Below are 23,919 nucleotides of genomic sequence, written 5' to 3' on the forward strand. Positions count from 1 at the left end.
CAGCGCGAGGATGGCCGAGACTGTCTGACAAGCTGAGAGCATGCCTGACCTACACTCTTACTCCTCCCGAACACCCCAGGTAGGTCATGCCACACAACATCGGAACTAACAGTCTCGCTTTCAGTTCACCTCAGATAGTACAACTCTCTAACCCGTCTTAACCTACTCCCGGTCCATCCAACTCATGCTCTCACTCCATCCCCAGTCCGGCCCCCAGAATCCCGCACCAATCAAGCCCCCGGCCGCCATCCACCTCATGCGGGGCGACACAACCGCCCAGTCTGGCACCGGCACGCCCGTGCGGAGGGGGAGGAGGCGTGCTGCAAGTTCGAGACCGAGCTCATCAGTACCCGCAACCAGGCAGGCCAGCGCAGCGGCATATGTCGGGTGCGGACACAGTGTGATGATGCCTGGCGTCAGCCATGCTTGTCTGTACAAAAGCCCACCCGTGCCGCTCTCCCAGACGATGCGGTCTTCGATCATCAGCAACCCCCTTGTAGGGAACGACACGGGGATGTGATCCTGGACAAGCATCCATGCCGCGAAGCGGTTCTCCGTCGGCTCGCCGAGAATGACGATGCTGCCCGCGCCGATCGAGCGATCCGCAACGGCGCGCAGCGCCTCATCGTCGTCCATCAGCGCCGCGTCCAGACGGTGATACATGCGCAGATCGTGCGCGTACGCTCGCGCGATGCCGCGCGTGCGCTCACTGCACTCTCTTCCGAGGACGAGAGTCAGGGGGCCGTGAGAGTCGAGGAGCCGCATCAAGGGACCGTAAGCGCGGGTCGTGCTCGCCGGTCGTAGCGCAGTCGCTTGTTGGAGTTGGACGAAGGTCTTGGTTCTCTTGGACCACTTGAATCTTTGGGTCACTGCACTGCCGTGATACGCAATATCGATGCTGCGCACGTTCGTCCCGTGCAGCTGGAAGTGTGTCGGATCATATTGGTGCCGTTCCCTCACGTTCACTTCAAGTCGCGCGAGGCGGCCCGGAACGGCGAGCTCGGCGATGCGGATGCCGGCCTTGGCACCTGTTTCGTCGGGGTTGGCTGTGGCTAGGATGAAGCCAGCCGCACGCACCTCTTCGGTGGTCTTTCTGCGCGGGAGGCACTTCAGGAAGTCAAGGATTGCCGGATGGCGGAGTACGCCGTCCCACATGTGCCCGACGTGCGGTACCTCCACGAATCGCACGTCGGTCGGGGACGCCGCCCCAAGGAACCCCGACAGGATAGCCATCTGTGCCCGGCCGTGGCGCGGGGGAACGTTGTCGTCGTCCGCGCCATGTACCGCGAGCACAGGAATACTCGCGAGGTTGGAGAGATATAGGTCGTTGCTGTATGGCGCGAGGGCGGCGGATAGAATACCTTGCAGCGCTGGGTCCGCGTAGTGCGCGCCCGTGGACTCCGTGTAGGGCACATAGTCTTGGATCTTGGTATAGCCCGCCACCGCGATGACACCACGAACGCGGTCGGGATATCGCGCCGCCAGGTGCCACACACCTTGCCCGCCGTTGCTATGTCCGATCAGCACTGTTTCGTCGGACACAGTGTGGCCGACAAGGCTGAGCAACGAGCTCAGCGCGTTGCGCGCTACCCAGGCATCGCTCATGCTGCCGCCATGCCAGTCCTCCCCCCATTCCGTGCGGCCGGAGGGCAGAACGGCCCACATCCCCGGCAGGCGGGGCATGGCATCAATCCATTCGTCAGATGGCGTGGGAACGCCAGCACCATGCAGTGCGAGAAGAACGGGCGGGAGGTTGGCCTCGGAGGATGAGTTGTGACATGCGGGTGGGAGCACGACAGCGGCCGAGACGAGAGATGGGGAATCAGTGGAGACAGGGAACGTCATCGTCACTGGCACGCTGTCGCGCAACAAGACGTGCTTGAGTGGCACACGGGTCTCCATCTGCCACTCCTTCTCGCCTTGGGTGAAGGTAAGTATGACTTCAATGTCCCGTGCGTCCGAAGGCTCCAACTGCGCAATCAGCAGCGGGATGGAGCGCGTCTGTCCGGGCACAATGCGCACACTCCTCCTGGTGCCAATGGTCAGGCCGTTGCCAAACGCCGCTCCTTGCACCTCAACGGTACCGTTTTGGGCACCTGTCGATGCGGACGAGTTGAGTGGAGCCACACGCACAGTGACGCTCATCCAGCGGCCCATCGCCCAACCATTCAGTATATCCGGAACGACGGTGAGGCCAGGTAGGAGGGTGGCCGTGGCATGGGGCCGGAGAGGGGTGCGATCGAGATATACATGCAGCCCGAGCTTGATGGCGGGTGGATGCTTGCCTGTATCACCGAACATGCGGCACTCGTACAGGACGCGCGCAAGAAAGACGTACTCTCCGGGAGGCAAGGCGATTGACCGGGCATAGTTGGATGGCCCCCCCTCCTCGGTACACGCCGTACCAGAGGGAGTACCGCCAAAGCCGTACACGTCGCCATTATACCACCTCGGCGTCTCATGTTGAGAAGCCGCCACAAACGCGTACTCGACGACCTGTGTCGCGTCCACGAGGAGACGCGTCAGCGCACCATGGCCCGAGGGGACTGTGATCCGCGTCCGCAGCTGAGCGGAATACTGCAGTGCAGCCCAGCCGTGGTCGGCGCGGAGCTGGCCCCAGCTGCCATCAGCTCCATCGGAGCCTCAGAGCAGAACCCACCGCACGTCGGGATACATGATCTCGACCACGCCTTCCTTCTCCTCGAAATTCGCCCAACCGGCGCGTCCGCCCGTGGGAAGCTCGCTCGGCCAGTCGCCCTCGCCATAGGGTGCTCGGGCGAAGGCAATATCGGGGTCTGCGAGTGGGCCCGACGGAGAGAAGCGGCCGCAAAATGCGGCTAGAGGCGAGGTCATGAGCGGATGCTCGCGCATGCCGGCGGGGAAGGGGCCGACTGCTTCCCACCGTGAGGTTGGGAGGGGCTTGCGCGCCGCATGAAATGGGGCGTCAAGCGAGGGCGCTGAGAACGAGGATGTGAGACTCGGTGAGCCCTCACAGTGCTTAAGTCGGCCCATGGTGGATCCATAAACGACCGAAGAGTGAGGGATGGATGCTGCGACAGTTGAGGAGCATGGATGCGAGGAGAGCAGCAAGTGCAGGGCGGATGTTTGCCTCCGTTGATACTTTCGGATGCATGCTTCCATGCCCACAGTTTCAAGGTCAGTGGATGGCGCCGCTTTCGAAAAGACGATCATGTCGGAGGAGGAGCTGCAAAACATGCATGTACTCAATATCTATAACAACATGTAAAAACGTCCTCTTTCTCATACCTATCATCGGCTCTAATTACCCCATCCGAAACCCAAAAGCCGTTGAAGAAGGGAGTGCTTCTTACCGCTGTCGTCGGAGAAGCTGTCGCCATCGCCAACCTGGCTGCTGCCTGAAGCGGGAGCCTCGTCCATGCCCATGAGGGCGAGTTCCAACACAAGCCCTTCAGCCGCGGCGATTATCTCGGCCACCTTATTGAGTTGGGTGTAGGAAATGAATGGGTGCGAGGTCGAGGGGCGGTGCTGCGCGATGCGGAGCGCGAGCTCCAGTGGCGCCCGCTCGACCTTTGCGACGTTCCTCTTGTAAGCCTGGAGGTCCATGAAGTCCCCAATAATAGGCGGATGGCCGCTCGTCTCGGCCTGCGCAATGGTGGCCATGGCGAGCTCGAGGCTGAACTTGTGTGCCACCCACTTGTCGATCTCCTTCCCGAGCTGGGCGGTGAGGAGGCGTGCGTCGTCGTGTTCTTCGAAAGGAGAAAGCGCGTCGTATAGGCGCGACGAGCGCTCGGCGAGGTCTTGGATCATGCGATACGAGTTTTCAATGTCGTCACGGAAGATCGTGCCGTGGGGAAGCCTGAAGGAGGTGACATAGGCCCTGCGCTTCGAGAGGACGTAGGTTACAGTTGTATCGAACACCTCTGTACGGTGGGTGGCAGCAGGTTTGGGCGTCTTGAGGAAGTCTTCGTGTGTCTTGGCCTTGACGGAGACACCAGGGCTGTTGATCCTGCTCCAGGAGTTGGGAGTTGGGGTGTGGATGGAGTCTTCGTGTTGTTTGGCCATGGGGCTGAACAGCATGCGCCGGGCGGGTGATGGCGTGGTGGTACCGCGCGGGAGCTCCGCTCTCCAGCGAAAGATGCGTCGCACGCGCTCGTCTCCACCAGGGCGCCTGTCTACGTACTCTGGCTCGGTGTACGGGTCGTCAAGGATCATCACGAAAGGAAGAAGGCGATGCGGATTCTGGAGGGAGAATTGAGGCGGGGGTATGGAGTTAGGTTCCGAGAGGAGAGAATGTTGTGTTGGGGATGAAGAATGAATGGTAGAATGGGTGGGACCTGTCGGGTTCAATGTGCTCAAGGGGGTGTTGTTGACGAGATTGATGTCTGCGAGTGGCGTAGAGCATGGGTCAAAGATGAGATGGATGTGCTCAGTAATTCATGTTCGGCCGGCGAGGGGTGGGATGGGTGGGACATGTCAGTGCGGTTTGTTTGGGTGGCTGGTACTGAAGCTGTGGGCAAAAGCACAAAACCCCCGAAAATAGATGCACCTCATATGCTACAAACACACAGAGCGGATTCTTCTCAGTCCCAGGACACACACAGATTCTTCACGAAGGCAGTTCCATTCGCACCACTCGGTGTGGGGGCTGGGACCACCGCTACCCTCTCCACTCGGCGCCGGCTATTGCCACTGCGTGTCGGGTCCACACCAATCTAACCCAACCTTCGTCCCGCTGTCAACGTTGATGGCCCAAAATCAGCCCCGCTTTGCGGGATAAGTGCTCCACGTGCGATGGAGTTCATGGTCGGTGAAAAACCCTTTCGATCCGCTCGTAAATGGTCCTCTTGGGAGCGGTGTATGAACCCCAGATTATCCCGTAGTTCTCCAAGATCTCCTGCGGGGTGTGAGCGGGTGGGACATTCATTAGCTGCTGGTGTTCCGGGAGCGTGCGGTGGCCCTTGAGCATGTTGGCGAGGTTTGTCCCTTCGTTGACGGTTTCCATGTATGAGCTTGTGGGGAGAAGATCTCTCCGGGCGGAGGTCACCTCGATAAAGGAACTGTAGTCGAGGTCTCCACGGGGGTCGTCGGGGCTGGCCCACGGATAAATGAACGCTGTCGGCGTGAGAGCGACAGCCTCCCAGCTTGCGAGGCAGGTGAGGAGACCGTGGAGTTGCTCCCGGCGGGGCTCGAGGTCTTCGATGACACAGTGAAGCCGACGGCGCAGCAAACGCGCCTGGCACGAGGGTCGGGGGCATTCTTTGATTGCTTCAGAGATGCACTCGTATGCTGCATTGGCGCTATCGGACACGTCTACCAGACGGAGGTATGTCTGGATGAGGTCCTCTCGCTTGAGAGTCTTGCCACTGGCGAACTTAAAGGTGGTTATAAACGAACCTTCGACACTGCGCAGGGAGGTGGCGATCCGAGTCTCGATGAGCTTGAAGCGCTTTGTCGGCTTGGTGGCGTAGATGAATTCATTGTGGGTCGGCGGTGGGTCTGGCCAGGGGAAAGGGACCACGAAGACGGGAAGGGGGTCGAGGGCGTACACCATGCTGAGGGTGGTGGAATATGGTGTGGGAGGAGATGCTTTTGCGGTAGGTATTAATATAGACAATACGAAATGTGGGTTCAGTTGAGCAACGTGAAGGGAGCGAGGCGACGTGTGGTGAATGCCATAAGCACTAAGCGCAAGTGGCATTCATAAAGGGATTCAGGGACGTTTGTTGTGATTGGTCTGAATTGATGTTTGAGCTTTGCACTCCAATTACCATTGTTGGTCCCCGTGGGAGGCTGAGAATGAGAGACACACTGCACACAGCACGCGCCAACCGTCCGTCAATCAGCACCGCACTACCTCTCAGCGCCTCGGCATCACCCCACATTTCACATTGGCCCATCAAAACGCTATTCAAGAACACTACATGCATGCAACCAATTCAGTAAAAGACCACCTCTACGGTGACGGTGCCACCACCCCCCAAAAGAGCGATCAGGAGCATACATGCGGACGATGGGCAGGCGTCCCAGCCCCTCTTACGAGAATGAGACGTAACGTATTGGAAGCTAAGATACCGTCTCCACCTGGTTAGTATCGCAAGCAGGGTGAACATGGCGGGGGTGGGCAAGCCAGTGTGTGAAGCGAGCAGACGTACCAATGCCAGGGATGCTGGTGGGACAAGGGTATACTAGGTATGGGAGTTGGTGTGCGAGCTCGCTCCAGACGTCAGCGAGGCCCGACTCATCGCCGCTCCACAACTTTCGAGTGATCTAGCCTCTGATCTCTGGTGGTGCATTGTCCGTCCTCGCTGCCCAGGCACACTGTGCCACAGATAGCTGGTATGCGGGGCCCCAGGAGTCATCGCACAAGGCATCTTGGTCATCGCTTTCGCATTGAGAACTAGCACCTTTCAGGTTTGGGTAGCTTTCGCCACCTGAAAACATAGAGACAATTGCAAGGCACAGTTTAGGAGGACCCATAAGATTCATGCTATTGTAATTGAACTATTTCTGAGAGTGCTACATCGAGGAATATGCAAGTTGCCACTGGCCCGTCACGAGGGGGAGGGCATGCGGGGTGGTCTTTGTGTGTTGAGAGTATGCAGGTAGGTGACCTTCGCTTCTTGCCTTGGGCCGTCTAGAAGTTCGGCTGGGGAGCCCATGAGTGGGGAGGGTAGTGTGAGGCGAGCTGGTCGCGGTGCCACGCGTGCGACGGGTCATCCGGGTTCTCGGCCGCGACGAGCTCCACCGCCACGCGGAAGGTGTACGACGGCATACCAGCATGAGCCCTACCGTTCGGCAGGGGCGGGACCGTGATATACGTCACTCCGTTCCGCAGCGGATACGCATGCTGGAGGGGCTCGCCATCGGTGCTCTGGACGGGGTGGCCAGATGTGTAGTGGGGGAGATTCTCGTCCTCGGCCGGGGGAGAGAGCCAGATGGCGGCTGAGGGGGACAGGTCGGCGTGTGGGTCGAAGCGGGGGCAGTACCACTCCCGCGCAGGGGGGACGTAGTAGGGGCCGGCACCCGGGGCGGGCTGGGTGTACTGCTTCTCCTCACGGGCGGAAGGTGCAGGCCTTGCATCCGCATTGGCGGCGGGAGGGGTGCGCGCATTGGCGGCGGGAGGGGTGCGCGCATTGGCGGCGGGACGGGGCGGAGCCTCGGCTTGAGTGGAGGGCTTGGGCTGTGAGTGAATGTACGAGGTGGGGCGGGCGCGCTCCGTCTTCTCCTGCGGAGCGTGGCTCGACGCAACGGACTGGCGGACGGGAGCGGAGTTGCTCTGGACATCAGTTTGAGCCCGGTGGTGGAAGAGGCTGGGAAACTTACGGGAGGGACCTGCTGGACCTGACTGGAAACTGGCGCGTTCTCGCCGCGGCGATCGCGGTCAGGCATGTGCAGTGTGGAGGGTGTCGAGTTGGGGAGATGGCTCGGGGTGGGGGGCGTGACTGCCACCCGGAGCTTAGGGGGCTGCGGGGGAGGTGGGAGCTTGTAGACGGGAGTCTTCGAAGGAGCACTGGAGGCGAAGTGCGAATCTCCGGCGGTGCGAGAGATGTTGACGGGCTTGGAAGTAGCGGGCTTGGATGCCGCGGGGTTGGCGGGGGGCGGTACCTTCCTCGGTCCGCGGGGAGGGTTGGGGGTTTTCGCAGTGGAAATCCCAGGCGGAACGGAAACGGGCACATGGGCCTCTGCGCGCCGGGCAGGCAGCTGGCAGCTCGGCTTCGGAGGGAAGAGATTGCCAAGAACAGCCTTCATGTTGCTCTTGGCAGACAGTACGCGCGGCTGAGTGCTCGCGGGCAATGTTTCCTCGGGGAGGCTGCAGTAGGAGGCGCGCTTCGACTCGGCGGGGGCGGGCGCGAGGTACTTGTCATCCTTGGGCGGCAGGGGTGGCGGGAGGTCCGGCGTTGTAGGTGTGCGCGGCGAGCTGTCGGTCGACGGAGTAGAGCGGGTTGACAGGGGTGGGGTGTTCGCTGGCGGAGAAGGCTTGCGCGTCGCCTGAGGCGTGGTCGGCTGAGGGGGCGGAGGAGTGGTAGGCTTTACAGGCGGGGGAAGCTTGGGATTGCCACCGGCGTTCGCTGCAGGTGGAGGAACTACGCGAGTTCGACGTACGATCCTCTCGAGGCCCTCGTCTATGTACTTCAGGATGAGTTGAAGACTCTTGATCTCGAGGTTGCAACGCAACTCCGATGCCAAGTCATAGACCATCGATTTGGGGAAATCTCCCTCCATGCGAAATGAACCTGTCGCCCACCGCGATGGCATTACGCCGTCTGCTTCGAGCTGTGCCAGGGCAGTCAACGCGGCCTCAAATTTGTTGAGAGCCTCGTGGCCCCGACCAATGTGCCTGGGCGCGACGGACTCCCAGAATGATGAATACCACGGAGAGCCTTTGTAAGAGACGTACTCTACAAACTTGTCCTCGAGCTCAGCCAGAAGACTGGACGCCGCAGTGTACCTCTCAATGAACTCTTGGCGACTGTGCGTTCCCCCGCAATGAACCTCTGTAATGAAAGTGCGCGGGGCGAGGAGGGTACCTGGCGCAGTGATAATGTAAGTGACAGCTTCGGTGACCACTGTCCTGGCCCCGCTGCCTCTGAACCCCCCAAGATGGGGCTGCTTGGCCTTGATAAAGGTGGAAGCCGTGATCATGGCGGTTGCTGTTGTGAGAGGTAGGATGAAAGTGAGTTAGAATGTAAGAGTGAGTTTTGCATCAGCGCTGGTTCATATATATGTTGTGGTTGCATGGAACAAACACGCGGCACCAAACATTCAACTGAGTCAATTCACAGTGGTCCCATTGAAAACAGCCGCGGCTAACCATACACGTGACCGGGAAAGGGGAAGCTCTTCTAGAGTCTTGAGCTGTACTGGGAGATATTTGAGAGAGCTCCGATACTTGCCGCACCGTTTGATGCATTGGACGTCACTACCATGAAAGATGCATACAAGACTACAAAATATGATCGCTCGTCGTGGATCAAGTTGCTACCGACGCACGTCATCACACATTCCAACGACTGCCGTCATCGAACTGACAGACTCGAAGGAGCAAGCGAGCTGAGAGTCAAAACTGCTTGAGGCTGCGTCGAGCCCGGTGTGCCCAGTACAAACCGAAACGCTGGTGCGAGGCACATGCTTGGTGGATGGGCTGCAGTTGGTCTTGACCGGTGCTGCAATAGGAGTCTTGGGGCTGCGACTCGAGATCGGGGGGTAATGGCTGGAGATCACGGCGCGGACAGTGTCGCTGCGCTGGAGGTGGTTGTCGACAGTCACGTGGACACCAGCAAGCTGCTGCTTAGAGTCCATGTCGACAGTCTCGACACTGAGGGAGAAGCGAGTACGAGAGGTTGCGCCTTCGTTCAAGTTCTTGTCCGGTTTGCGGGCGGCGTCTCTGCTGGTGAAAACGTGTGTACGGGAGCTGCCCAAAGGAAGGTCGTCCTTGAGACCGCGACGGATGTTGCGGCGAGGAGCAGGGCGGAGAGGCTCGGTGTCCATGTTGGAGACCTCGACTTCGACTGTGTGGCGAACTCCGTCCAGTGTAGTGCGCACTGCCACAGCAGAGCGAGGTAGCATCCGGTCGTGTGCTGCGCGGCTGGTGCTGGCAGCCGTGGTGCCCCGAAGAACGGTCGTAGGCTGAGGGAAAACCGTGTAGTGGGTGTGTCTGGATCCCTCAGAACGTTGAGTGCGGGTGGAAACGCTCGATGGGACTGCGTGTTTTCCTGAGGCAGGGCCGGTCTCTGAGCAGCTGCTTCCAGGAGCTGAGGCCGTGTAATACTCCTCAGAGTCTCGGGAACCATCACTGGCCCCACAGGTGCTGGAGTTGCGCGAATTAGTGTGGGGAGTCCCCGTGACCACCGTGGGGTTGCGCTCATCTTGGGTAAAGTTTGAGTTGGAGCTCGCCTCTGAAACCACGGAGGCCCTGGAAGCTAGCGGAGCGCGTTCAGCGCGGTTCCGCTCGAAAGCGCTAGCTTTGATGGTGCTCGTTGATGCATGCGACTCAGTGGAGTCAGAGAAATGCGCCGAGGAAGCAGCGCTGGGGTGACGTCGGTGTCTGTGCGAAGAGCTCGCAGGAGAACTGTGCCCCACCTCCGAAGGAGGGAGGGAGTTGCTGGCCGACGGAATATGGACGGAGTTGGAGGCGTGGGGAAGCTTGTGAGGCTCGGTCGGCTGGGTAGAGGAGTGCCGGCGCTTGTTGCGCCCATCGTGGGCGGCCTTAGTGGCATATGTAGGGAGGACCTGTGCGACAGGAGCCAGGGTCGCCTGCGCATCCACAGGTGTGGCACACGAAGCGTCCGTGATGATGCCATTGTTTGCGATGCCGAGATGCTGAGCCTCGAAGTTGCTGGCGGCAGAAGCCGAGTGGCCCACCACTGAGGAGCTCTGCTGCTCGACAAATCGACTGGCTTTGGTGGCGGCAGTCCCGAAGTCGACCGTCCTCTGGTGCTCTTCACCCCAGTTGAGATCGGGCCGCTTCTGCTCGCTACAGGAGCTGTCGCTCCTCTCTTTACCTCTCGTCGCAGGTGGGTTGCGCGCAGGACGCCTAATCGCTTTGCTACGCGCGATGGGAGACGAGAACATTGCGCATAACCCGTGCGTCTGGGCCACCAATGCAGTCGCGCTCTTGGCGAGCCCGCGATCGGCGACAGGGCGGGTCATGGCATGCACGATGTCGAAAGCGCGGCGCCAAAGGGCGATGCGCGTGGTGTCGCGCGGCGGGCATTCGCGAGACAATACTGTCTGCTGTGAAGGGCGATCGACAAACTGTGTAGGAACGATACCCATCATTTCGCAATCGTCTAGGAACGAGAGACCGTGACGCAGAACCTTGAGGCGTTCGGAGGCGACATCAATAGTGCTCGCGAGTAGGAGATGGTGGTCGAGGAGTACCGCGGGGGTGCTGCTGTCGGTCGTGGCAGCCGTGATAGCCTTCCCGATGGTGTCGATAGACGGCTGGAGCATGTCCCTGATGATTTGGAGGGAGTCATGCGCCTCGAGCATGTCGGCGCGGGTGACTGTGAACGTGGGCTCGTTTGTCATGTGGAAGAGGATCATGTGTGTACGGCGATGGCCATCGGGCTGTCCATGGGCGCGGGGCTTGTGGAGATATGAGACGGCGCCATTGCCCATCACTTCAGAGTACTCGTCGGGGGGTCCCGACGTGTTGATAAAGTGAACGAAGCACATCGTGGGCCGTTGGGTGGCGGGGGCGGAGGGAAGGTGTGGAAAAAGGGGGGAAGTGGGATGGAAGGGGGGGGGGCGGGGGGGGAGGGGGAGGGAGAGAGAGAGAGGAGGCAGAGTACGAAGATGAGACAAGTTGGTGGGGAGAGTAGAAGAGTGGTGGAATGGTGCAAACAATCTAGCAAGACGTGCAAAAGTCGATTGGAATGAGCATGCGATGAGGATGAGGATGTTGGAAGGAGATGAGAGTGAAGATGAAAAGTTACTGACACTGTGTTGCGGGTGTTAGAGGCGGTGAGCGTTGAGTCATGCACGTGACGCAGACTTTTGGTCCGTGAATGGGTGGCGAGGAAGTGGTAAGGTGTACACATGGGCGGCTAGCTGACGTATACTAGAGACCTGTAACATTCAGTGTGACAACAGTTACTGTATTGTCAACGTAAAGTCACGGCGATGCCTTTCGTGTTTGTCCGAAATCACCAACAATGGAGGCATGCTGTTAGGCAACACCTCCTTAGCGTGTAAAGCGCAATTCAATAGAACTCGAATCGTACCTTTCCTCTGCTGGGGTGTATTCATTGATTTAATTGATTGCAGCTTCATTCTTCAAGCGACACCGCCGCATCCGTCCCTGACGCCATGCGCAGGCTGCAGTGGGCGATTGGCCCCCCACTGTGTCGCCTTACAGTACCCAAGGCTGTTGGCTGCACAGCTAGTGAGTGTATTGTTCTTTGCGACATCACGGATCATGACGATTGTCAACAATCGGGTCAAGGGTGGGAGTGGGTCAGGCAAAAAGAAGTCAGCCGCGAGTGCATTGGCCTGTCCACGTGGTATCGCTAGGATGCAGCAGAGGGGTGGGGCCAGGCGAGAGGTCAGCCTCTTCAATGGAGAAGAAAAACCCACAAGCATGCACTCAGCCCTGGCGGCGAAGGCCTCGACAGAGAGCGCTACAGCCTGGCTACATGTTACCGCGACGGACGTGAGTGGGGAGGTGTCAGAGAGGCGGCATAACTCGGAAGGGGTAGTGGCTCCTCCGCGGGTAACACCGCGAGAGTCGTCGGGAAAAACGGCTAGGATATGCATTGATAGTGTACACTGATGTCAGCACATCCTGATTCGTGGGAGGATCATACTGATGTCTGTTCTACGCTTACTGGAAGGCGGATGTGGGCGAACGTGGACGCCGAGGGAGGACGAAGCTCTGCCGCCAGCTCGTCTCGCGTCTAGACCGAAGTTGACACTGCCGGCGCCGTCGCGCTCTCGCAGGTGCGCACTACCACACACCCTTCTTTCCCGGCTCGATGTCGATCTTGACGCCGCCGTCGCCGAGAAGAGGGCCAGGGAACTCTTTGCGCGAGACTCGAGGATCCCGGTGCCGGCGTTCGGACATGATGAGGAAGGTTACGGAGGAAAGGCCAAAGAGGCCGAGCATGAGGAGGATGTTGGGGCCTTTGCGGGGCTGGGGCGGCATGGTCGAGGCTGGGACGCGGAGATGGATGTCAAAGAGAAACGGTCGGCGCGGCAGAGGGAAGTGGCCGAAGTGGAGGTGAGGCCGTGATAATGAAGGTTGGCACCCTGACCCTCCGCCGCCAAGGACCGCTGCGCTCTTCGCTCTGGACTCTACTCTAGGAACTCGGATGTATCGTCTGTCATGCATGCCACAGCCATCATCACCCCTTAGCTAGTCCGAGGTTCGGTCCGCAGGCGGGGAAACAGAGGGATGCGCCTCGTCGTTACATTGTGCTTTTAAATGCTACTGCTACAACACGATCCTCCCTCTCCCCTTCTTCTCCGCTTCCCCTGCCTCTGCCGGAGCGTCGGGGTTCGCAGCGGCGGCCTCCTCGGCAGCAACCTTCTCCTTCCCTATTCTAGTCAGCTACGAAGCGTGGCGCAAAGTGATCAGCGGCGATGCTCGGCCTGCTCGGCAGGGCCCCGCGCACCGAGGTCTCGAGAAGGGCACCAGTGCCACTGGTCACACGGTGTACATCTCAAAGCCGTCTGCCGGCGGCTTCCTCCCTTGACCACAGAGAAGGAGTTAGTAAAACGTACAATCTGTTGGATTGGCACGAAGTCCGCGCGCGCGTTGGTCGTTCCACCGCCGCTCATTCACGCCCTTGGCTACTGTTAGTGACTGCAGCTAGTGGAAGAGGGAGGAGGGGGAAGGTTCGCCTTACCATACCAATACCCGATGCCTGTCGCGACGATGAGAGCCTATCCATCAGCACAGTCAAGATTCGCAACGCACGCCCCAGCCGTAAGCCACTGATCGGGGGGTGTTCATGATTGAAGCTTGAGATGGCTAATGGCTGAGACAAGTGAGCTCGGAGCTGGGCGCGATTGAGCGGCCAAGAGATCACCAACATGGAGAACCTCCACTCCGAGAGAGTGCCACCATCTTAAATTCCCGAGAATGCCGGACAGATGGTCTGGAATTGAGGAATTCAGGGTCGGCACGTGGCCCAGGCGCGCGAGCAGCCGAGCAAGGGCTCCGAGAAGAGAGGTGTCACCCTGATTGGCGCCGGGGGCACGGGAGCCGAGCTATTTCCTCCGCGCCCTCCGAGGCCTCTGGAGCTGAGCCTCGGAGACGATTAATCGGTATAGTCGGGGCATGCATGCCGCAACCCTCCAGAGTAACTGTAGGTTGATCGCTGGGTAGGAACGGAGTAGCTCGAAAAGAGAATGGACAAGGGTGAGGGTAACAAGTAAGCTTGAGACCGAAATAGGAGATGGGCGGCATGCAATTGCATAGTGCGCTGAGACACGGATCAGGCCATCGCCACATGCCTCAACTCAACGGGAGGGACTGTGGCAGTCAATCGGTCAGCGGGCAACGTTGTGGTTTAATGCTCGAGTTGCCCATGGTCGGTTGGGACGCTGGTAGAGCATGAGATTGAGCATGAGAAAGATGGCGAATGAGAGATGAAGAGAGGAAGAGTGGAGGTCAGGCATCCGCCACCCAGCTCCCTCTGGACTTGTAGGCATTAGGGGAGGCATGCATGCACCGAGTTGCCGTCACCCGTCACCAACCTTCCCTCCCACCGCGCCCACGGCCCACCCAGCAGCACCGCACGTCCCTCCCTCCAGCTCCCTCCAGGCGTCCAGTCCGTCAGATCACCTGCCGCCGTTCCCCCCCCCCAGGCCCCTTCTCCCCTCCATCCCCTCCATCCATCCATCCACTTTACTCATTACTCTTTACCCATTACACCATCTATCCAGGCCATCCACACGTCCACTCCCTCCTCCACCACGCCTCTACACCTCCCGACGCCATCTTTCATCTCCTCCTCAACACCACTCTCACACACCCCCACTCTCCCTCAGCCCTCAGCCCTCAGCCCTCAGACTCACCCCTCGGCCCTTCGGTCACTCTCGGCATTCACCCTTGCCTCGACTCCGCGTCCGAGACACGCACCTTGCCGACTCTCCCCCTTCTTCTCTCAACCTCCCAAGACGCCCATTGCTTGTCGCGCGTCTTCAAGCCTTCAGGCGTCACGAGTAGTAGTGCTCGTTTCTTCCTCATCTCCATTACCCATTACATATCATCCAGTCCGCCCACTATCCACTCTCCTTGGCCTTTGTTTCCCCCTCCCTCTCCCCCTCACCCTCCCCCGACATCCTATCCCTCCTCTTGCCGCGCTATCATCACCTCCGGTGCTTGATTCTCTCCAGACGTCTCGACACGTCCACACAACCCTCGTGAGTAGACTAAACCCCCTCCCATTCCCCTCCTCTCTCTCCCCCCCCCCCCCCCCCCCCCCTCTCCCTACCCCTTCCACTCGGACTGCCGACAATGTCCTCCTCCGCACGCGCGTGTATGCACCTCCGCATCCCCCTGACTCATCATGCTCGCTTAGTTCTCACCATGCTCCTCGTCATTCTCCGTTGCTGACCTGAATCAGCAAGCAGTCCTTGCTTGCCGTCCATCAAAGTCTCCCAAAGCTAGCAGAGTAACCCAGCACGCTTGACTCGCGTAGCGCACATGGACTATGACAACACCGCCTTCCTTTGACCAGTTCTACACCTCTCAAGGGGACGTAAACATGCCCTCTCAACAAAACTCGTTCGACCAGTACACGGCCAACGCCTTCGCGTCCGCGTCTGGAGCCGAGCATCAATTTGGTGCAATATACGCCCAGCAGCTCGGAGACGAACCAGCATCCCTCGGCGTTGACGAGTCGGCGCATACGCTCAATCACCGCTCGAGCCACGAAGGCCTCCGGCCTCACTACGGTCTGGGAGATCCACGAGCTGACGTCGAGCGCAAGGACAGCGTACCGTTTGACCCCACGTCGAGCAGCACACTCATTGCGTCTGCTTCCAACACGCCCTCCAAGTCGTTCGTTCATCAGCAACACCATCACCAGCAGCAGCATTACAGCCAGTTTGACAATGGTGGATCGTTAAGCTTCACCCCGCACAGTCACGCGATGTCGCCCCAGCCGTCAGAGATGGTGTCGCCACCGCAGCAGCCAGATTTCTCGTTTCAGAACCAGGGCTTTTACCAAGACCCACAGGGCATGGCTGGTACGACACAGACAAACGAGTGGGCGGGCACAAGCGACTTTCTCCAGCAGAATGGCGGCGACCCCGATTCGGACAGCCGCCGGGCCTCGTGGGGAGGGAGCCAGCACCTGGGCTATGACGAGCAGCAGCAGCTTGACGAGATCCAGCGCATGTGAGTGAGAACGCGCACACAGTGGAGTGTGTAAGCTGTGCTGACTCGTTCAGCATATCGAACGCCTCATCCCACGCGGGCACACCCGCTCCTGGATCTCGTGTTGCGTCGCCGTTCCTTCCCCCCGACCATCAAAACCTCGGACACGTCAGGCATGACTCGACATCCAGCGCCGCTCGTTCTCCTTCTCCATTTGCCACCCCCGGCAGCATGGCTGCGCCCTCGCCACCCGTGCTCCAAACCACGAGCGCCTCTGGATCGCCTTCCTTCTCGAAGCCGCAGTCGCCACCTGCGCTCATCATTCCCAATTCCGCTCCTTCACCTTCCTTCCCGTCAATCTCGGCGGCGACAAACCCGACTCAGCACTCTGGGGGCGGTTCCAAGTTTGGCACCTCCCTCCTTCCTCCTGTCAACCCGCAGCTCGAACACCTCACCGGAATGGCTGGTATAAGCCCCATTGCTCCTAACGTCGACGGCCCAATGATTACGATTCAGCCCAGCACTCCGATCTCTCCACTCAAGCAGCATGCCAGCATCTTTGACAATGCTCTCCGTCGCGCCAGTGCCAACTGGCAGCAGCAAAACCAACAGAACCAGCAGCATCAGAGCGTGGCCACTCACCAGCAGCAGCACCAACAGCAACAGCAGCAGCAGCAGCAGCAGCAGCAGCAGCATCAGCATCAGCAGCAGCACCAACTCCAGAATCAGCAGCAGCAGCAGCACCATCAGCAGTCTGCCGTCTCGAACGGTATGCCCTCTCCCAGCATGAGCCAGCACGCGTTGGAGCAGGACAACGCAGTGTTCGCCAATGACCCTCAGTGGAACGGCGTAGACTTTGGTGGTCTCGCTGTCCAGGGGCAGATGCGCTCGCGCTCCAAGTCTGAGTCATACATGACTGATGGGGGAGCATTTGATCGCCAGGCCACAACTCAACTCATGGGCGGTCCCATGGCCCAGTTCTTCCAGCACCACCTACAGCAGCCGCAGCAACAGGAGGGTATGGGCACCAGCGACCAGTGGGGCGACATTAACGCGTGGCGAGCCGGCACCGGCATCACCACGTTGAATCCGCGCGATCTGTCGGGAAACGAAGCGGCCAATCTCCAAAACCAGTTGCGCAGTTTAGAGGCTGAGCAGAGAGCCCGCCTTCAGCAAATCAACACCATCGACATGAGCGGCGGTGGAGTTTTCCGGTACGACCCCAACGAGATCTCACCCACGTCGGCGGCGTTCTACGCGTCCTTGCCGGTTCACACGCAAAGCTCGACGCTTCAGGCTCCTAGTGGCGGCATCCGCAGACGGTCTTTCGGCGACGGCACTCACCCCGCGGCTGGCGCAGGCACCCCTGGTTACGGTGTTGAGTTTTCAATGCCTGGAGTCAACACGCCTCCTGGCCGCATTCGTGGCGGATCTTTCAACATGGGTCACCATCGTCAAGTGCGAAGCGAGGACTTCTCTCGGGGCGGCTGGGGCATTGGACAGCCTGGGGCGTCGACGTGAGTTGATGTTTAAAGACTGAAGCTTACAGAAGCGCTGCCTTCATGCAGGCGATGACTAATCCCAACGATGGAACACTTCTTCCTCCAATGAACCGCGGCCGGTCGATGTCTCATTCACGTCATTCGTCGGCCTCAAGTGTGCGGTCGCCGTCGCCTGCTCTCTCGATCTCGTCACAGGGCTCGTCTTATTCCCACCACTCACACATGGAAATGCCCGATGGCGTGCCGTCCGAGCTTTTCGCTGCCGCAGGCAGCGTTCCCAGGATGAGGGTGACGAGTCTGGCCACGGAGGTGGCGAGTCAGAACCGTCGCACTCAGGACGGTATCTTCAAGTGTCCAAGTGAGCGAATCTGCCGCGCGATTGACTGACACCAGTTCCGGGATGCGGGTCGACTTTTACACGCCACTTCAACCTCAAGGGCCACTTGCGTAGCCACAACGACGAGCGACCCTACAAGTGCTTGTACGATGGCTGTCCAAAAGCGACGGTCGGCTTCGCCCGCCAGCATGACTGCAAGCGTCACATGCTGCTACACGAAGGCCTCAGACCTTTCGAGTGCGAGGGGTGTGGGAAAAAGTTTGCGCGTCTCGACGCTCTCACCCGCCACCGTGAGTCCAAGTCGAAAGCGAGACATCTTGCGCTGACAGTAGATAAATCTGAGCAAGGCCAGGAGTGTGCAATATCACACCCGCTCCCGACAAACCCGGACGGTTCTGCCATGTCGGAATCGCAATACAAAGCGTACCGACTGCAGCAGATGAAGGATAAGGGTGGCGCGTCCGCGGGCGGATCTTCACGTGGAGGCCGACGCAGTGGCGGCGTCAGTGGCGACGTTAGTGCAGATGAGCGCGAGCCCATGGACGTGCTCAAAGCAGAGGGATAGCGATGACGCGGCGGGTGCGCCTCTCCAACACGCGTCACTTGCACCCGCCGCCTCTCTGTCCCTGCCACACGAATAGCGACGACAATTCGATTGCAGTGTTCTAGCAGCTCAATGGACATTTTCGGCTCGTATCATAGAGATTGTATTGCCCCTGTAGTAGAGAACCCCTACCATGTTTCCTGTCATCGGGCGTGGCATTAGAGTTTATGAATTATGTGCGGTTCAACTTCCGCGGTAGGTGCTGTACGAGAAGGGCGCAAGGAGGAGGGGGATGTGGTAGTGCTGCCCGGGGTTTGCAAGGTTGAATGTGATCTCAACATAGGGGTAGAAGGCCTGCACGTTCTGAGACTGAAAGTAGTCGCCGACCTCAAAGCGCATCTTGTACACGCCGGCCTGGAGCTGCGTTGTGGGGTTGAGGAGGGTGGTGACGCGGCCGTCGCTGTCCGTGGATCTGTGAGTCAGCGAAGAGGTCACGGACGACAAGGAAACGCGGGGGTGGAGGCGGGGAAGGAAGGTGGAGGTTGAGACACCAGAACCCCGATGCGGTCGGAGTTGAGCCATCGACTTTAAGCACTAGCGCCGACCACGGCGGACGCTCCGTCCACACCGGACCCATCACACTCACCCAGTAGCAAGTACCTGCGCCTGTGTGCCGTTGATCTGGCTCAGCTCGACCTTGACGCCCTGCGCGGGCTTGCCGACGGACGAGTCGAGGACTGGTGTAAGTATGGTTTCGAGTGGAGGCCGGGGAGGCTCAAGCGGAGGGGATTGAAGGGGGAGATAGGAGTGAAGACATCGTGCGGTAGGACGAAGAAGGAGTAAGAAGTGAGTGCGAAAGGGAGGAGCGAAGAGAGCGAGGTGAGGCCGAGCGGAGAGGAGAGGAGAGCGGAGAAGCAGATCGCATTGAGCACCCCAAGTGTGATGGCGACAGAGACTTCACGCTCGAGCAGGAGTGCGCCAAACCACGACTCACTGTGGCAGGTGATGGGTGACTTGGACATGCTGAGCTGGGCAGCGTGGTGTGCGATGCGCTGCGACATGGTTGGGGTGGACCTGGGAGATGCGGCCGCGGCCTTATCTAGTGCGGGACGACGGCTCACGAGACTTCCGGTGAAGAGCCGACTCTTGCCCACTTCCTGCCCGCCTCCACCTCCACTTCCCCGTCGAGCCGCTGCCCCACTTTCGCTTGAAAGATTCGTGACTCAGGCTGGGTTTATACACGTATTTTATACAGTGCAACACCGTCCTCCTTAGCTCAGTTGGTAGAGCGCGACACTAGTATTACGAAATGATCACGTAGGAAACATGTCGAGGTCAGTCGTTCGAGTCGGCTAGGAGGAAGTTTCTTCTTTTGTTGTCTCGCCCTCTGGGCGCGCTCAGTATTCACCGCAGCAGGGGGCGGAGGTCAGGATGATGTCGTTGAACGCTCTGACATGGAGATGGGTTCTGTATGACTCTGGCGACGTGGCGATGAAGTATTCGGTCATCCGAACGTTGTTGCCATTTGTCACTGGGCTTCCCGTACCAAGTAGGACACCCTCTCTGATCACAAACGCGTCTGCCACATCCCCAACCTACATGTCATCTCTCAGTATGCTTCGATATCATCGCGTACGCACTGTCGCCCTGTCAAAATATTCACGTGTGAAGGCACCAAGGCCAGCGCGACTGAGTCAGAGTCAAAGTCAAAGCGAAAGCCAAAGTGGCACGCGACGGCAGATTTGCCACGCAACTCGCTTCTGATCTTTCCACAGGAGGCCACTCACACTCGACAGATGAGCTCAATCCCTTCACACAGTCCCGCGGCCGCACAATCTGACACGGCCGACCGCCAAGCCCAGCTGCCGCTTGCATGCCCTTGCAGCAGCCAGCAGTGAGATGGCTAGCACAGCATCCATGACGTCGGCGTTACCCCTGTCGTTTCCTGTCTTTGCCATATTGTCTCTCGTAACATGCCTTCTCCTCGCCCTGCATCAGAACGTCCAGCCTCAGCTACTCCCGGAAACCGACGGGCAGAATGACCTCTGACAAGCCGTAACGCCAGGACACCAGGACAGGAACGGAGCACCGTCCAGGTCGTGGTCTGCGAGGCCGCGAGCAACCCCCAAACCTTGGCGGATCTGGCAGATAGCACGATACCTCATCTGGCAGTCTGCCAGGCACTTCGCGGCCAGACTAGCCTTAACGAGGCTGGTCGATATTTACTAGCGATTGAGGATCTGAGAGGTCCCCTTTTAATCTCAGACTGACATCTGATCTCTGTCCTACTCATTCTACCATGGCCCACGTCCCACCCCCCCCGCGGCTGCGCGCCGCCATCCCCTCCTTCGTCCCAGCTCCGCACAAGCCCAAGAAGCCCGCCGTCCGCATCGACATCGTCGAGACGCAGGCCAGCGCCGCCCGTGAGGCTTATCTCGCCGAACGCCTTGCGCAGATCGACGGCTGGGCATACGACCAGAAACCATGGGGTCCCACCGAGATGCCCGTTCCCTCGAGCCTGCCGTTCGGGCGCGACCCGCGGGCGAGGGTGCGTGCGCGCGTCGAGGAGGTAATGCGCGATGTCGCGCCGGCGGCGGCTGTGCCCGTGGCGGTAAAAGACGAGCCTGGGACTCAGAAAGCCGAGAAGGACGAGAAATGTGAACGGAGCGAGGACGAGCCGGTGAAACCCGGCAAGACGCTCAAGGATAGGCGGCGGTGGAGCATGCTCAGCCTCAAGTCCGCTGCGGAAGAGGCACCCAAGCCCGAGAAGGAGAAGCAGGCGGAGCGCGGTCCTCCCAGCGCCTTCAAACGCTGGAGCGTGATCAAGAGCGACGCGGTACCTGGCATCGTGCCGGATGAGCCTCCCTCCGTTCCAACCCACACGCGCAGCACCTCCGAGATGACGCCTGCCCGGGCGAACGCAACCGCGCCGCCAGCTCCGCTCAAACGCAATCGCCGCTGGAGCCTGCAAAATCTCAAAGAGGTCCTTACACGGGACAAGGAGGGCGCTGAGGTCAAGCCCGTCCCAACGAAGCTTGAGGCCGAGACTGCCCCTTCCCTTCCCGTCCCCAAAGCAAAGCCCGAGGCGACAATAATCACCCACCTCCCGGAGCGGAGCAGCTCGATCTCTCCCAGCAAGCCGAAGAAATCGCACTCGCTCCCGTCACCAACCATGAGCCTCGTCTCGCTGGACCTCGACTTCGACCTCTTCGGCCTCTCGTCCGACAGCCAAAGCGTCAAGACTCCGCCCGAGTCCTCCGCCCCCGAGCCAGCTCCCACCGTCACCATCAAGGACGTGCCAAACGCCAGCCCCGTCCAGCTCCTGGCTGAACGCGATGCGTGGCGGCACGAAGCGCTGCTTCTGTACGACCAGCTGTGCTACTGGCGCCTGGAGGCGCTCGAGCGGGGCCGCGAGCGCGACGGGTGGCGCGGCGTCGCGCTCGCCGTCGGCGTCCAAGTGCCCCCGTGCGTCGTCAAGACTCTGCCGGCCGCAGCGGCGCCGCTATCCGACGCGCAGCGGCGGACGCGCGAGGTGGAGCGCGAGCGCGAGAAAGGGCGGGAGCGGGTGCGCGAGTGGCACCTCGCGAGCATTGAGCGTGAGCGGCGCGAGCACGCGGCGCGCGAAGCGGAGCGTCGGGCCGAGGCACGCGAAACCGCCGAGCGGAGAGAGCTGGACCGGCGCGTGCGCGAACGCCGCGCGCGCGAGCGGCACATCGAGATGCGCGAGGCCGCGCGCCTGTCCGACTGGGCGGGGCTGACGCGGCGCGAGGGCGAGCCGCGCCACCCGTCGGCGCATAGGGCGCCGTCTTCGCGCCACAGCAGGCAGCATAGTCGCGAGTGGGCGCCGAGCGGGGCTGCCGAGGCGGCCGCGGACGCCATGGCCGTCGTGGGCGCGGCGCCCGCCGGCGTTCTCCCCCCGCCGGGGCTGCCTGGCCCCGTGTCTCCCATGAGTAGCTGGGGACGCCAGAGCCGAACCTCAAGCTATGCCGGCGCACACCGCTTCCCCGCGCCACACGACCACTCGAACGGCGTGCCGGAACACGAGCACGATGCACGCCCGAGAGCCGTTGGCTGGCCTGCAAGCGAAAGTGGACGGGAGCGGGCGCGCGAGATGCTCACCCCGCCCCGGGGGGCCAGTCGCGAGGCTATGCGGAGCGGGACAGCGTAGAATATGTACGTAGTAGTGATGCAATGTTGACTGTACTGTGTCCGGTGAGCCTGTGCTTGAGTAAACTTCTGACGTGACATTCATTAGCGTCCAGCGCTCTAGCTTACTATTTACAGGAAATACAATAAAGATTGCGGAGTCCAGCTCGAGAGATGGACTCCGAGAGATCTATCTTTCACTTTGCCGCTCAGCAGGCATGCTCCTTCCGCGTGTCAGCTACCTCCTCTGTTGCCTCCGTCGCTCCTCTTGCCTCTCTTCCTCGACGGCCTCGCAGCGCTCGCGCCACGCATTGCGCTCGTACATGCGCTCGAGGGCGAGAATGCGCGCCGCACACAACTGGTGATACACGAGATTCGCTTCGTGGCGCCATGCATCGGCTTCTGCGCGCGCTCGCACGAGGCGGCGCTCGTCCCGCGCCATGGCCGAGAGTTTGCGCTCGCCCAGCGTGGCAGCGACGCGGACGGGTGCGCGCGTCTTCGGGTCCTGGATGTCGAGCAGCGAGAGTGGCTGCTCAGCGGGCGCGGGCGGCTCAATGGGTCGGCTCGACGTGTAGTGCTGCAGGCTCTGGAGACGCGAACTGAGGTACGCTACGCGGGCGGGGCTCTCGGGGTCGTCGAACGGGTCCGCGTCCAGCGACATATACTCGCCTGTCGACGCGGTGCGGAGCGAGGTGTTGGAGACGGAGGAGGCGTGCGAGCGCCCCGTGTGTCCCGCCTGGAGGGGGAGGGGGGCAAGGGACGCGTATGCGTCGGGGCGGGGTGGGTGGGGCGGAGGAAGGTCAGAGTAGCTTGGTGGAGACGGCGTGGCGGTGGCCACTTTCTCGTCGCTGTCTGAGAGCCGCGCCCAGCCAGTCTGCTCGAGACGCCTGCGACGCCGGAATGGCCAGAGCGAGCAGGTGGGGACGTCGTCCTCGAGTGCGACCATGGTGGATTGGCGGGCGGTGCTGGCGAAGCGTTGGGTGGCGGCGGTGCCAGGACTTAGTCTTGCGGGACCGGCGAGGAGCCTGTGAGTGGACAAGCAGTGCAGAAGCAGCCGGGGCTGGGGAGGCGAGAAAGAGGATGCAAGACGTGGCGCGCAGCTAAGTAGTGATGGCAGTGACGAGCTGGAACTGCGGTTTGCGTGGAAGGTGGTGCGGGTGCCACGACTGCGGAGTGAGATGAGGTGGAGGGGATCGGCGGCCGCATTCCTCCGCCGCCCACCCGGATGTAGCATGCCTAGCACCGCCCTCAGGTGATCTAACCTCTCCGAGCGTGTCGTACCCGTTGAAATTGTTCCAGGCTCTCCGGCCGCTCAGGCAGACGCAAAGATAACTGGACAAAGATGCGCAGTGAGTGTAGGGCAGCTGACTTTAACGTTATCGGATCCGTTGAGCGATGGCGTCGTGGCGCCGACGTGACCTCTACGCCGGACCTCTCAGACGGGGTATCTTGTTAGTAGTCTGCGACGCCGTTGCAAACAATTGCCCCACAGTTCCTTTTGGAACACATATAACTCGCCTCAGCTGCGCCCAGTGTTCGTAATGATACATGCCGTACAAGCCATGCTACGACTCCTCAC

General features: G+C 60.4%; 9 protein-coding genes across 9 annotated transcripts; 2 read left to right on the forward strand and 7 right to left on the reverse strand.

Moving 5' to 3' along the window:
• Nucleotides 1–162: 162 nt before the first annotated feature.
• On the reverse strand, nucleotides 163–3,012 carry COLE_02176 (uncharacterized protein; the record flags this gene model as incomplete). Its single annotated transcript, XM_018422944.2, has 3 exons — nucleotides 163–410; nucleotides 447–2,620; nucleotides 2,660–3,012. 3 exons carry the CDS (start codon nucleotides 3,010–3,012, stop codon nucleotides 163–165), a joined length of 2,775 nt encoding a protein of 924 aa, XP_018279523.1.
• A 267-nt stretch (nucleotides 3,013–3,279) lies between these two features.
• Nucleotides 3,280–4,194, reverse strand: COLE_02177 (uncharacterized protein; the record flags this gene model as incomplete). Its single annotated transcript, XM_018425328.1, has 1 exon — nucleotides 3,280–4,194. The coding sequence occupies one exon, from the start codon at nucleotides 4,192–4,194 to the stop codon at nucleotides 3,280–3,282; it is 915 nt and encodes a 304-aa protein (XP_018279522.1).
• Nucleotides 4,195–4,780: 586 nt separating this feature from the next.
• COLE_02178 (uncharacterized protein) lies at nucleotides 4,781–5,533 on the reverse strand (the record flags this gene model as incomplete). The annotated part of the gene is made up of 1 exon (XM_018422943.2): nucleotides 4,781–5,533. One exon carries the CDS (start codon nucleotides 5,531–5,533, stop codon nucleotides 4,781–4,783), a length of 753 nt encoding a protein of 250 aa, XP_018279521.1.
• A 3,428-nt stretch (nucleotides 5,534–8,961) lies between these two features.
• On the reverse strand, nucleotides 8,962–11,160 carry COLE_02179 (uncharacterized protein; the record flags this gene model as incomplete). Its single annotated transcript, XM_018422942.2, has 1 exon — nucleotides 8,962–11,160. The coding sequence occupies one exon, from the start codon at nucleotides 11,158–11,160 to the stop codon at nucleotides 8,962–8,964; it is 2,199 nt and encodes a 732-aa protein (XP_018279520.1).
• Nucleotides 11,161–12,430: 1,270 nt separating this feature from the next.
• Nucleotides 12,431–12,628, reverse strand: COLE_02180 (uncharacterized protein; the record flags this gene model as incomplete). The annotated part of the gene is made up of 1 exon (XM_018422941.2): nucleotides 12,431–12,628. One exon carries the CDS (start codon nucleotides 12,626–12,628, stop codon nucleotides 12,431–12,433), a length of 198 nt encoding a protein of 65 aa, XP_018279519.1.
• Nucleotides 12,629–12,916: 288 nt separating this feature from the next.
• On the reverse strand, nucleotides 12,917–13,438 carry COLE_02181 (uncharacterized protein; the record flags this gene model as incomplete). The annotated part of the gene is made up of 4 exons (XM_018426613.1): nucleotides 12,917–13,020; nucleotides 13,207–13,275; nucleotides 13,332–13,368; nucleotides 13,403–13,438. 4 exons carry the CDS (start codon nucleotides 13,436–13,438, stop codon nucleotides 12,917–12,919), a joined length of 246 nt encoding a protein of 81 aa, XP_018279518.1.
• A 1,705-nt stretch (nucleotides 13,439–15,143) lies between these two features.
• COLE_02182 (uncharacterized protein) lies at nucleotides 15,144–18,215 on the forward strand (the record flags this gene model as incomplete). Its single annotated transcript, XM_018427356.2, has 5 exons — nucleotides 15,144–15,832; nucleotides 15,886–17,328; nucleotides 17,364–17,671; nucleotides 17,707–17,940; nucleotides 17,983–18,215. 5 exons carry the CDS (start codon nucleotides 15,144–15,146, stop codon nucleotides 18,213–18,215), a joined length of 2,907 nt encoding a protein of 968 aa, XP_018279517.1.
• Nucleotides 18,216–20,493: 2,278 nt separating this feature from the next.
• Nucleotides 20,494–22,362, forward strand: COLE_02183 (uncharacterized protein; the record flags this gene model as incomplete). The annotated part of the gene is made up of 1 exon (XM_018425992.1): nucleotides 20,494–22,362. One exon carries the CDS (start codon nucleotides 20,494–20,496, stop codon nucleotides 22,360–22,362), a length of 1,869 nt encoding a protein of 622 aa, XP_018279515.1.
• Nucleotides 22,363–22,578: 216 nt separating this feature from the next.
• COLE_02184 (uncharacterized protein) lies at nucleotides 22,579–23,286 on the reverse strand (the record flags this gene model as incomplete). Its single annotated transcript, XM_018422940.2, has 1 exon — nucleotides 22,579–23,286. One exon carries the CDS (start codon nucleotides 23,284–23,286, stop codon nucleotides 22,579–22,581), a length of 708 nt encoding a protein of 235 aa, XP_018279514.1.
• Nucleotides 23,287–23,919: the final 633 nt, after the last annotated feature.

Source organism: Cutaneotrichosporon oleaginosum, assembly GCF_008065305.1.
Source record: "Cutaneotrichosporon oleaginosum strain ATCC 20508 chromosome Unknown ATCC20508_contig02, whole genome shotgun sequence".
Classification (NCBI taxonomy): domain Eukaryota; kingdom Fungi; phylum Basidiomycota; class Tremellomycetes; order Trichosporonales; family Trichosporonaceae; genus Cutaneotrichosporon; species Cutaneotrichosporon oleaginosum.